The 13,749-nt window shown below is 41.7% G+C and overlaps 1 protein-coding gene across 1 annotated transcript in view; it reads right to left on the bottom strand.

The window, feature by feature from the left end:
• The window catches only part of CDH2 (cadherin 2), a 208,630-nt gene extending 195,988 nt beyond the window's left edge, over positions 1-12,642 (bottom strand). The window contains exon 1 of the mRNA XM_081150215.1: positions 11,764-12,642. Coding sequence (XP_081006341.1) covers positions 11,764-11,823 — 60 coding nt within the window. The 5' untranslated portion in view covers positions 11,824-12,642. The remainder of the gene's footprint in view (positions 1-11,763) is intronic.
• Positions 12,643-13,749: the final 1,107 nt, after the last annotated feature.

Below are 13,749 nucleotides of genomic sequence, written 5' to 3'. Positions count from 1 at the left end.
TGCTGGGAACAAGCAATATGATAGCATTGCCCTCAAGTCTCTCCTCTTTTGAGTCCTCATCATCATATTAAAAGTATTCAGAGCCCGGCCGGTGTGGCTCAGCGGTTGAGCACCGACCTATAATCTCGGAGATCAAGGTTCCATTCCTGGAGGGCACATGCCCAGGTTTCCAGCTCGATCCCCAACAGGGGCATGCAGGAGGCAGCCGATCAATGACTCTCTCATCACTGATGTTTTTCTCTCTCTCTGCTCCCCCGTCTAAAATCAATAAAATTATTTTTTTTTAAAGTATTCAGAAACAAGCTAACTTACTGTGGTCCCTGGACAGTATCAAAACACAACACGCACACACACATACACACACACACACACACACACACACACACGTGCGCACGCTTGCTTCCAGACCAGGACATTAAAATTAAATCATAGAAAAGACACAGACCTAAAAGATACCAGAATAGCTCCTGTTTGATTACCCGTAATTCCCAAATTAAATGTCAGACTTTAAGGGAAAATGTTAAAACATGTGCCCTTGAATTGTGGCTTCCAAATGTGGTCTAAGGAACATTGGTGGTAGTTCATATGCAGCTACCAGTCATCCGGCCATGACACTGAGCAAAGCCTTGCTCATATCAAGTGCTCAAACTTATTTAAATAACTAAATTATCCTTGATTGTATTTGTACAATCAATTTGTAAAACAATGGTAATGACTACGCTCCAAAATCTTTAAAGATCTTAACTCTTGCTTATTTATATGAAAGCACTTTTCTATGTGATTCATATATGTTTGTGTGTGTATACATATACACATACATATTAACTCATTCACTCTTCATAACAACTTTATGATTGATACTATTTATTACCCCCACTTTACAAATGGGCACACTGAGGGACAGAAACGTCAAATATTTTGTCCAAATTCCACAACAACCATCAGACCAGGACACAAATACAGGTCACCTACCTCCAAGTCCCCATTCTTAACTATTGTGCTATACTGCCTCTCTAAGCAGCTGAATCAGTAACACTGGAGAGAGAAAAAAATCTAAAAATCTACGGAAATGTTATACTTAATAAAAGAAGCATTTTAGTTCAGAAAAATAGAAATTTTATTTGAGAAATGATAGTCCCCCATGTATTATTGTGCATATGTGTTATGTATATAAAATCTGGGAGGGAGGGAGATAAAGCAGACCCATTACATCATACCATACCACATACAAAAATAAATTTCAGAAAGTAAAATATCTAAATGTGAAATATATAATGTGATAAATACAATGTGATATAGCATGAGGTTTGAGAAGATTGTGTTTGGAGGTAAATGGTTTCAGTTTACATCTTGGCTCACCTATCAAAGAACAGTATTCCAGAAACACATTTTACATATATATATACACACATGTATATATATACACACACATATATGTTTATCGTAATTATGAAGAACCAACGTTCAGGAAAATAAAGATTCAGAATCTTGACAATATCCATTATTTATGCAAAATACTAAAAAAGTAACCCCATTGTTTTCCAAAATGTTTTTATTTTAGGCCATAAAATGCTGTAAGTGATCTGCAGGTAATCCATTTTTAACCACATTTAAATATACCACTATCCCCCTTTTAAACATAGCTCCATTGAGACTACCTCAAATAAAGGTAAGACCATAACCCAAATCATGGACTAGCTCAGGTTTATTTACAAGGTACTTAATTACCTTGTAATTAAGGTAATTTGTAAATTAAATCAATGGTTATGATATTCTCCCCAAATGTTCTTAATAATCTGTCAAACAGAAAAGACAGAACTGTAAATAAAATTTCATGCTGAAAACCCAAACACTGTATATAAATTACTTTTATGATAGAAAAACTACATGTAAGGATGAAACACAAGTAAATACAAATTATATATCAATAAGCTAAGGCCACACAATGTGTACAACCTTTTTAAATAATGTAAAACAAAGTCCACATGTGTAAGAACATAAATAAATTAGAGCTGCCTTGCAGCAAACAAATCCTTGGTGGGCCATTACTTCTGGAATTTGATTCCTTAGTCTTTGTCATTATGCAAAGAATCCTCCACCTAGAATCTAGATCTACTCAGCAACCATTATAAATGGAGAGAAAAGGCCTCTAGAAAGAAAGATCTTGGGACAAGTATGCGTGGCAACCTCTCAGGTCTTTAAAAAATCTACACAAACACAAAAGAAGGTCAAATGTACCCAAAGATGCACTGAACAGCCAGGCAAACTGGCAGTTTATGGAATTATAACCCCTCAATTTAACCTTTTTTAAATTAAAAATAAATCTGGGTAAGGCTTCATTAAGAAGTGGGTCACTATTAAGCTCAGAGAAGATATTAAGAAGCATCACTTAGATTAAAATCTATTAAAAATCAAACCTTCTGCTTGAAGACCTCAAGTCAAAAAGACATTTAGTTCTTTGCCTCCAACCTCCTTCTCATAAAGAGAGGCTATAATTTATTGAATTCCAAATATGTTTGGCTTTTGACTGGAGCAGTATTCCCAAATTACCAGAACTACCTGAGTAGGAAAACCCATAAAAGGTATTTCGTGGCTCTACATCATAAACATACAAGTGACCTTCGGCTACAATGAAACAATCGGTCTATTCTTTTTTTGTTCTTTTTAAAAAAAAAATTGTCAGCTTCCTTAACTTCCCAGATATTTCTATAGTGTCAATGAGTCTCTCCTAATTTTGTGACTAATAAAAAATATGACACCATTGTATGAACGATTTTACAAATTGAGTGGAAGTTGCCAGACACAAAAGGGAATAGAGTGTAGTGTATGACTTCATGAAGTATATACCAAAAATAAGCAAGGGATCTATGCTATTAGAAATCAAGTAAATAATTACCATTGGGGAATGATTAAAATTGGAAAAGGGTAACTCCTGAGTGCTAGTAATGCTGTGACTGATTGGCTGCTAATTCAATAGTATGTTCAATTTGGGAGCATTCAGCAGGCTATCCACTCTATGTGCACTTTCCTGCATGCAACTGAAACCTCTATCAACTGTGTGTGAGTGACATGTGTATAAAATTTAAATTTTGAATTCCCTAAACTATAACACAGGAAGCAGGACATTAGAACCCAATTTTGGAGATGTTGGCACCAGATAGGTTCTGTTGGGGGTGGGTGCCAAAGGAGCTACAAAAGGCTAATATTTTGGCTGCACAAAGCACATTTTTCATTATTTACTGTACCAGAAAGCCATAAAGAATGAACTTCAAACTCTGAATCATTGTGTTAACCAATTAAAACAAAAGAAAAAAAATTAAAGTGGTTACAGTCTCCAGTTTCTTAAAGATTTATGTTAAGCAAGAAGGAGTGGATTAGACCTCTTCTAAACTTAATAAAATTAATGTTTTTAGTCATTTATTTCAGAATTCACTGAATAGCTCCCCAATCAACTACAGACATATTGCTGGAGATTATAGCCTGGCCAAGTGTTTCCACCCACCAACAACTGGTCAAGTTACAAACAAAATAGTTCTAGGTTTTCTCAACAGCAAACAAATAAATCAGAATCTGTACTGAGTCACTCCACAAAACATTCACAGGAACCTGTATGTAGTAGGTCCTTTTGAGGTATGGACATAAATTTTAAAAGATGCCAAATATAATTTCTTTTGTGGGAGAAAAGGGGTTCAAACTATTAATGGAAAAGGTGCCATTAAACATTAAAACATTTCAAAGCATAGTGATAGAATCTTTTGAATTTCTTTTCATACAAAAGAACATGGAAAAAACTGGTTTTTGAAAAACATGCACAGCCTTGAGAGTTTCTATAGGTTCTTGGGAAGTACCTTAAGTTCCAGGATTCACACAAAAAAAGTACTCTTTGAGTACTTATCAGTCTATTATTTGATGATCAAGATAATTTAAAGAACATTATAAAATTGACTATGAGTTATTTCCCTAAGATTTTCTTCTTCTTTCTCTAAGAGAACATATTTAAAAAATAAGTGAAAATCCTAAGCAACCATTAAATTTTGGCTTCAGATTCCAAAATAAATAAAAATGTTTACTCAGAAACCTAAGCATATACGTTCTTTTTTACAGGCAAAAGGAAAGAAACCATTATTTGTACAGTTGATCCTGGAAAATATATGGAGTTTGTACGATGCTGTCTTTTAAATGCCGTCTTTTAAAGGTTAAGGTCAAGATTAAGTAGAGAATGTAACTCAAAAGTTAACTACTTTAAAAAATTTTATCAGTTCAGTAGAGAGTAATTTCAGTTATGCGATGTTCATTCCCTGAGTATATTAATAGGGTCCAAGCCTGGGAGAGGAAGCAAACCATATGCTGTGCTGTAAGGTTCACCTCTACCATGATAAACAGGCTTTTCCTACGGACTCTCCTAATATTCAAAAGGTCTGAACTCCAGTTTCATCACTTCTAAAATGGATATAAAACCAGCTATTTCCCAGAGTTACAGAAATAATTGACTGAGATACCATATTAGTTTCCCTCCTTGAAATTAAAAATATTTCATCTTAAGGTTTAATACTACCAGACATTGTTTTTGTTTAAAAAAAAAAAAAAAAAGATTCGAAGATGTAGCAGCAAATATCTAAAGTTTCCATGGTTTGCCCTGGCATATGTGCACTTTGGAGTTACGAACTAATGACAATTACTAATAATAAAATCAATTGTGAAATGTCTTAGAACTGCGTATGTGTCAAAAAAAAAAAAAAAACAACCTTCAAAATTTATTTTAATAATGAAGAAAATAAGTGATTTCACATTTCTAGTTCCAATAATTTGTGGAATACTAAAGATTCTAAATCATGCCCCTTTAGTTAACTACTTTTATTACTACTTCCTTAATTCACTAAAACATTAAATAGTATATCAGAACTGAGGACAGGGAATCTCAGTTTAAATGTTTTAAATTATGATAGTGAAACAACTTAAAAATTAACACAGAAACCAGTATTAAAACTACAGTATATAGTTGTATACAAGTACACTATGATCAAGTAAATTTTTTAAATTAACATTAAAAACAAATGTTAAAATTACAATATACAGAACTACATAAGTAAACTAATACTCCAGTATTTATTTATTTTTGTTATAGGTAGGTATACTGTGTAAAAGAAAAACTAAGGACTGATCATGGATCAAGCACCTCTCCAAGTTACTCTATTACGAATGCTGTACTGTATTTATAATAGCACCTCCACTTAAGTAGCTCAAGCTGTTTTAAAAGCATTACGCTACTAATCCCCCCAATGCTTCCTGGGAAAAAAACAACTTAAAAAGTTAGATAGCTTTTCATCTAGGCAGCAGTAGACCAGAACATACTATACTAATGTTCTTCTGTATCTCAAGTTCTAGATACTAAGACTTTAGACTACACTCTCACTATCAGAACAGATAAAAATTTAAATATTCAATCAGCCCAAGAGAATGTAAGAAGTATCACAATGGTTTAACCAACTAGTATAATCTCTCAGGAACAGATAACTCAGCACAGTGTGGTCATTCCATGATACAACATGGAAACTTATCTATTATTTAACTATCCATTAATTTAACCAATCTTCCTTTGGACCTACTTATAGCTCAGCTTGCTATAGGCTGTTCTCAACCCAACCTGAAAATGTTCTAGGGTTAGTTTAGGTCATCTCCATCTCATTTCTGCTCTGCTTCATTTTCTGTTTGTCAGTTCAGTTATAGCTGCTATCTGTGGTCTTCGTGCAGTTTCTCTTCATTCAAAGCCCTGAAATCCCACTGGTTATTTTGACTGTTGTTCCTTGTAGCTTCTCTAGGTCCATGACTATGCCAAAAACATTGGGTGGTTTAACAATCATTTTCTTGACCTGGAACTAGAACTAAAATGTTTTATTCCACACAGGAAGAGTCCTAAAATCTAACTGCATGTTACCATAATTTATTAAATCAGTTCCTAGTGATGGGTTTTGAGAGATCAACTAATCCAATTTTTTGTAATTATTTATAAATGCTTCAGTGCATATCCTTATATATCTGTACACAATAGGTGTACATCATGAATATAGACAAATCTGTAGAAAAATAGCTAGCAGAGGACTTGCTAGGTCAAAGGGCTATATTGTTAATTCTGACCCATATCACTGAATTCGGTGATCCTCCTGAAAGCTATCAACTCAAAGAAACATTAAAATACAAAAATAACAAAATGAAGAATTTTTATTCTTAATATTACATTTCCCTTCCTTTAATCCTAACTGTCCCCTCTCAACAAAAAGTTTGTCTTTAGTGGTAAAAGCAGTACAACCAATGAAAAAAAGTATGTTGAAAAGACAAGCATATAAAAAATACAGAGGATTTCTAACCTATCGTATATAATAAACTATTGTTAATAACCCTAAAATCACATTCTACCTCTGTGAGTACATGAAAATCTTTGCACTTCATGTTAAAAATTAAAATCATTCCAAAGTCTTTGAAAAGGAAGCATTTTGGGGATGTTTTTAAGCAGCTGCAAGAGTCACAGAACTGAAAAGTCTCTTAGAGATCAACTAATCCAACCAGGTCCAAGATTTTACTACTAAGGAAAAAGATGTCATGAGAGTTTAGAGTAAACCACATCTGGACTAGATTAGAACCCCAGGCTTCCTGCCCGTGACACTAGCTCTTGCCCTCGACACTACTAGCTCTTGCCCTTGACCCTATGTAAGGGCAGATTATTTGCACAGAACAAAGTTATTATACTCTTGGTGCCCAAACCACTTTGGATGACACACACAAATTAATTATCAATTAACTATCAACTGACACTTCATGACAAACTGAGATAAATGTTGGAAGAGACACATGTGTAGATAGCAGTCCTCAAGGTGTATGTTGTATGCATGTATGTGCAACTCAAGAAAATGGGCTGGGTGCAGTAAGTACCGCTGGAAGCTCAGACAAGAAAGTGCACTGAGTATTGAAAACAGTAACAAGAAATAAAAACTGAGTAGTACTTACATGTAACCTAAATTTTCTTTTAAAAATCGTATTACAACATAAATTGTAATCTTTATATCCAAATCTTTCCAAATTCCCACTTAGCTCCTAAATTCACCTTCTTCCACCTACTTTAAACCCATCACTTTATATATGCAGAAGATATAGCTCTTAATAAAACATTTATCTGCCAGACATGAATAGGGTTGTTTAATTAAAATTTATCTACAGTTAAACACACAAAGACTAGTATCTACTCATATTAACTGACATAATTTGCTGAAAAATTAAGACAAAAATAAGTTTTAGTAGGAAAAACCAGAAATATGAGGCATAATGATTTGTTGGTACAAATTATGTTTCAATTACAATTCTTAACTCAACATGAAAATATTTAGGTTCTGGAAGGTATACTAATGGCAGATATGAAATACTCGAATTACAAATCCAAACCTATTACATTTTTTAAATGGTTGATAAAATTCAAAAGTCTGTGCAGTGCTTAAACTTGGCTACTTTTTGTATTTGAGCCAACAGAACAAATTTGAAAAATGTTAACTTGGACAAAAGGAGAGTTTACACACAGACACTACATTTCTTAAATAACAACTCTCTGATTTTTTTTTTTTTTTAAATCACTCTTCTACCTTAATACTATCCCTTGGAAAACAGGATGTGGATACGAGTTACTTAGAATTTTTTTAAAGGCATTTTAAAGCAAGATTAACTGTTGCTTTAATCTTGACATCTCTCTATTAATAACCCTAAAGCTTAATGAGGCACAACAGATTTAAGAATTGAAGATTTTTAATGAAAAAGGATATTAAGGACAGTTTGGTGCATTACACTGTCACCAAAGTAATCTGTTCTAAGAAGACTTTAGTCTCTACATGCAAAAAAGTATGAACTATCTAAAAAGAATTTCTTCTTAAAGTCTCAGTCCAAACATTTCTAAGAAGGTCAAAGCAGACTTTAATAAAGGAATGGAAGCCAAAAAGTATACTCTGTAAATAAAATCTGAATTTGCAATTGAGGCCTAAACAATTATATATATAACTATATGCCATGTTTTTAAAATACGCTTATAAAAATATTTTAAGATACACAAATTATTATTTTTCAAATCATACCTAGTGTGTTTGCAATGCACCGTCTATTAGCAATGACCACATGCCACAAGATAAGAAAAGGGCAAAGATATGCATGACTATGTCCAATAAGTAGAATAAACTGTGAACGCCAACTATGTTAATTCTCCTTACTTTCACAAGAACTTGTAACAAAGACACGTGAAAATCAAATAAACATGAAGACATACATATTTTATACTTAAAATGATTACTGCATTCTACATTTTCCACATCCTAAAAAAAAAAAAAAAAAAAAAAAAGGCTTCTTTTTATACACATTTCATGTGTTGAATATTGATCTCTTCAAAGTCTGTACCTAAGTAGATGAAAATCACACACGGTTAATGCATCTCTTTTCATATGCCCTCATCCAGGCTTGAATGCCAGACCTACGTGATAGATTATGAATCCAGAATATCTATGAGCATTAAGGTGATGCCCTTGATGCATCGTAACACATACAAGTTATTTAAATTAGAACAACATATGCAACTAAAATGTGAACTAGAAAAACAAAACAGATTTCTAATCTATTAATTACTTGGTAGGTAGTAAAAGTAAAATTGATTTTTTTCCCCGATGATAAATCTACTCATGAATTTGAAAGTCACTTTGGAAGGAAAGCTTGTCATACCTTTATGATATCCTTTGGCAAGTAAAGTTTAATGTTCACATTCTACTTTTTTTAAATGTAAAGGACATTACTAGTACCTTAAGTTACAATAAGAAAGAACAGAGAAAATTTTAATATGTAAATCTGGGAAATAGAATAACAAAATTAATAAAGACTCTCTCAAAGTAAAACAGTGTTCAAAGTACAAGGTACACTTCAGTTAACCATTAAAGACATAAAGTTCTTTTGAATATTCAATTATTCTTATTTAGCTGCTCTGAAAAAATAAGGTTGTTCTGTATCTACACTAATGACCTACTCATTCACTTTTCTAAAACTCTTGGCTCCTTAGTCTGGCCTGGGAAAAAAAACTAGACTTTTAATAGCAGATGACTGCAGAGGGGCCATTTTCACCTTGCAGATAGATCTTTGTTATTCTGGTGTATAAAGCAGACCATTAGCACAAAGTCATTTCTAATCTCAGTTGTACAATCCACATGGTGCACATAACCCTAAAACTCATGTTGCATAAACTGTTCTGCTTCCACTCCTAATGACCTTGCAAATCATTCAATGTTATTGCTTGAATTGCACCCATGAATTATAGGACCGCCAAACAACTTGATGACAAAGTTATAATTTCCCCTTTCCTGCAGGTTTATAAAGGTCAATATAGCATCGCCCAGAAGAAACTGAAAAGATCTTACAATGGAAAAGATAAGCATAATATTTGGCATTTATAAGTGGCATTTAAAAAAAAAAACTCATGGAAAAAGGTAAATGACCTCCAAAATTCACACCTGACTTCAAGGTAAATGACTAAAAGAGGAAATGAAATTGCTCCAGTGGTAACAGGCTAAGTCTCATGGTATTAAGGACCATCAAATGCCTCCTCCAGTCCTAACTTCACTGTACTGTATTCAATTAAAACTTACTTTCAGATCAAAAAGTTAGTGAACATATACCATCTACTGCTGGACTCACACTCTGAGGATATATTATGTTCAAAAATAATACTTCTAGAAATAAGAATTTATTTTTAATCTATGACATCTCCTCTGTTTAAAGAGAGAGCAAATATCTGATGTGCCCAGGATTCATAAGTTTATCTTGCCTTCCCCTTAACTTCAAACACTTGAAGTAGCACTTTTCCCCTCTTTCCCCTTCAACCTAACCTCTTTAATAAACCCCCATTTTAAAAGAGAAAAAAAAACAACAATAAATGAAGTGACAGGAGGTGAAAGAATGAAGAGTGTATGCTCCAAGAATAAAGGGTGGTTTTATAACAGGAGGTACTTTTGTTAGCAAGTGATTGGCAGGTCTCCTCCCCCAAGTTAAAAGAAATTCCATCCACTCCCCAAAACGGCAGAGGCCAAAAATGTCTAGTCTAACAGTTCTGAAACCCCAGAGTCCAGAGAGAGGCTGGGGGGGCGGACTGGCCAGTGGGGGAAGGGGAAAGAGAAAGACCAGCAGGACACCAAGGAACAAAAGCAGAAACCCGAGGAGAAAAGAAAGACCGGACCCAGGCGGCCAGAGACAGTGGGAGGAAAAGAGCCGGAAAGTGGGAGAGAAAGACTGGAGGGAAGGGAACGCCGGGGCCCTGCAGGGCCCGGAGCGCCGCGGCACGCGCACCATGGACAGGGCTCCTCTCCGCGGCCCACACCCCTCGAGGGGCGGAGGCAGAAAGCGCGAGAGACCGCGGGTGTCGGCCCCGTCCTGCCGCTGGTGCCCGCAACCCCCTTTCCCCAGGCCGGAGCGTGCCAGGCCTTGACGCGTAAAAACCAAGGGGGGGAAGGTGATCCACACCATCTGTCCCTGCGCTGGCCACCCCCGGCGCAGCAACACTTCCGAGCCGCGCCTGCCTGCACTTTTTGGAGCAGCCACCGGCTGGCCACCCCCAGCAGCCGGACGGTGCTCAAGAGGCCCTCCGGCGGATTTCCCCGGAGACACTAGCCCGCAGTGAGGCCGACACGCCCCTCCCCTACAGCCGATCCGGGACCCCACCGCATGCGGGGACAGACTCAGGACCCCCGCCCGGTCCCCACCAAACACGGGGGTCGCGGCGGAGGCGCGCGGTGTCTCCGCCCGGGACCTGCCTGGCTAGCCGGGAGCGGCCTCGGGACATCCTCCGGGAGGACGCCGCGGTAAAGTTGGGCGATCGGCCGGGCTGGGAATCCAGAGCAGGTGCTTCCTGCCGCGGAGAACCCCCCTAGTACCGATTCCAAGAAAGGCTAGCTGGCACTTTTCCGAAAGCGTGAAAAGTGCGAGGCTCCTGGCGAAAGCGCCCCCAGGGCGCACGCAGGGATGAGGCAGCGTGACGGACGGAGGGATAATAGCCGAGTAACGGAACTTCTCCCCTCTAGGCGGGATAAGGGGTGTGCGGGCCAGGGGCTAGGTTCGGAGGCGCTGACCCGCGTAGACTCCCACAGGCAAAAGGGCGAGGCTTTTTTTTCCCCCCCGGGTGGGACCAACACAGCAAACTGTGAGGGAAAGAGAACAAGAATAGGAGGCAACTCTGGGCTGGGGTAAAGACAATAGGACAGTGGAGCCCTCGGGCACTCGAAGGCGCGGGTGCCAGGGTGCGGTGGGGTGGAGGCAAGTCCGGTAACTAAGACACCAGAGTGAGCATTGCTACTGCAAACTCGAGACCCATCCCTGCAGAAATAAACAAACAAAAAAACGGGACAAAGTGGAATTAGAGGGGCAAGAAAACTGCAAAAACGGAGTGTTATCTTACCTCGCCCTTGTGCTGCCTAGGGACAGACCCCCACGAGCTCGCCCAACCCCGAAGGAGAACCAGAGGGGGGCCCGCGATCGCCTCTTCGGGACCCGCCAGGAGAGGCGCGAGAGACCAGCTGGCCCCAGCAGCCCTGACCCTGCACCCCGCCTGAGCCTCCGGTCTGCGCAGCTCCCGGCCGCGCGGTGCTGCACCTCCCTTCCCGGGTGCGCAGCCCGGCCCCGCAGCGGCGCGGGGAACAAAGGGACCCGGTGCCGCCCGCCCCACCCCACCGGCGGCCCGCCCGCAGGACCGTCGCGTACCTGAAGCAGGGCCACCAGCAGCGGCAGCAGGGTCCGCGGCGCTCCCACTATCCGGCACATGGAGGCGGAGAGGGGCAGAGCAAGGAGCCGGAGGCGGCGGCGGCAGCGGCAGCACCAACAGCGGCGCGGAGAGACGGCTCCAGGCAGTTTCCACCCCCTTCCCTTCTCCTCCCCACCCCACCCCCTTCTCCGCTGCTCTCCTCTCCCCGCCAATGGAGAGCGAGCAGATGACAAATAGCGGGCCGCGGAGTCCGCGGGACTCGCACCAGGAGTAATAAAACAGACCAAGAGATCAAGGGGCTGGGGAGGGGGCGGAGGAGAAGGCGGGAGCGCGAGCGAGGGCGTGTGTGTGTGTGAGTGCGTGTGTGTGTGAGTAGGCGGCTGCGGTGGCAGCGCAGACGGTTCTGCTGTGGCCCAAGGCGCAGTGGAAGCCGGGAGGGATGCAGGCAGCAGCGGCGGGCACCTCGGCCGTTGTAGGATGCGGAGGTGGAAGTGGAGCAGAAGCTCCGCAACGCGAGGTTTCAGGCTCGAGTGTTTTTTCCCCCCCTCCGGGTTCCCTCTCCAGGGCCGCTCGCTACGACAAAGACGCCGGGGAGAGCGCCGCAGGGAGGGCGATCCGCGTCTTGCGCGCTGCGCCCACAAAGGGCAGCAGTCCCGCCGCCCCGCGCCTCCGCTGCGTGGGGGCAAGAGCCGCTTCCCGGCTCCCCTTTCCGGCCCCCGGCGAGTTGGAGACTGTTCGTTCCCCGCGCGGAGGTGAAGCCGGGGGCTGGTGTTGCCACTGCCGCCCGGCTCGATCCCGCGAAGCTGCGCCGCGGCCGAACCTGCCGCCTGCACCCGCCGGCCAGTCCTCGCCCCGCGCCGCTCACCGCGCGCCGCCCCACCCCGTGCCGCCGCCGCCCGCGCACTCCGCTCGGCCTCCGCGAACGGGACCAGGGAGCCCCTGCCGCCGCCGCCGCCGCTCTCCCGGCTCTCGCAGCACGCGCTCCCCGGCTGCGCCGCGCGCTCCCCGCGCCGATCCCCCCCAGCCGCGGCCGCCCGCCCTCGCCCCCGCCTCCCTCCTCCGCCGGGCCTCCCCGCCCGCCGCCTGGCCAATCGGAGGCCACCGAGCTGCGACGGTAGCCTTCCGGATCGCTGCTGTCCCCCGCCCTCGCCCTCGGAGCGCCCCGTTTTTGCTGCAGCCCAAGGGGGATCGCGGGAGGGAAGCCTGGGGTGCGCGGAGCACGTCCCCAGCAGGTGGAGGGGTTTCGGGAAATAACTTGCACAGGAACTTAATTGGTGACAGGTTCCTCTTTGGGCCGCAAAGGGGAATCAGTTAGAGAATAGGCAGAGAGGGGGGCGCACGAAGCGGAGACGGATGCCTCCTTGGCAGCCGAACGCACGCTTCGCTTTCTGTTTTGTCGTTCTTTCGAGATACATTATTTTTCTGGGCCGGGGCTGAGGTTATTTTTCTGCGCCGGGGCAGACACCACAAACTAGCAAAGCAGGCAGAGCACATTCTGGCCATTGTCTGAGACCCTTGCCACGAGCCACCTGCGGCGGACAGGGCGGAGGCCCGCACCTCTCCCACCTTGGAGGCTTTGCGGGAACAAAGTTCTAGTGTTCTTGTTTTTTCTTCTGTTCCCCCTGAGAGTTTGAGAGTGTTATTTTATTGGAAATCTCCCGTTTTATATTTCTACTCTTTAGTGGTACAGTTCGTATTTTTTAGCAAACAGTTCCAGCGATTTTGACGACCTTCCTACATCAACCCCAACAACAAATGGGGGGGAAAAAAAGAAAAAGAAAGAAAGAACCTAAAAGCCAGAGCTTGGCGTGAAAATTGGATTATCTGAAAGACAAGACGACTGATGCAGAGTTCGCACCAAGTAAAGGATTTTTACTTCTTCCTTTAAGGCGAGAACTTGGAGTGGAACACAAAAAGTGAGAGACTTTACAAGTTTAGGTCACAGACTTTTGGGGAATGCAGGGGAGGGTGACAGAGCAATTGCT

Source organism: Miniopterus schreibersii (assembly GCF_964146895.1).
Source record: "Miniopterus schreibersii genome assembly, chromosome: 10".
Classification (NCBI taxonomy): Eukaryota; Metazoa; Chordata; class Mammalia; order Chiroptera; family Miniopteridae; genus Miniopterus; species Miniopterus schreibersii.
Note: the sequence above shows the minus strand (reverse complement) of the source record. Positions and strands in the feature narration are given on the sequence as shown.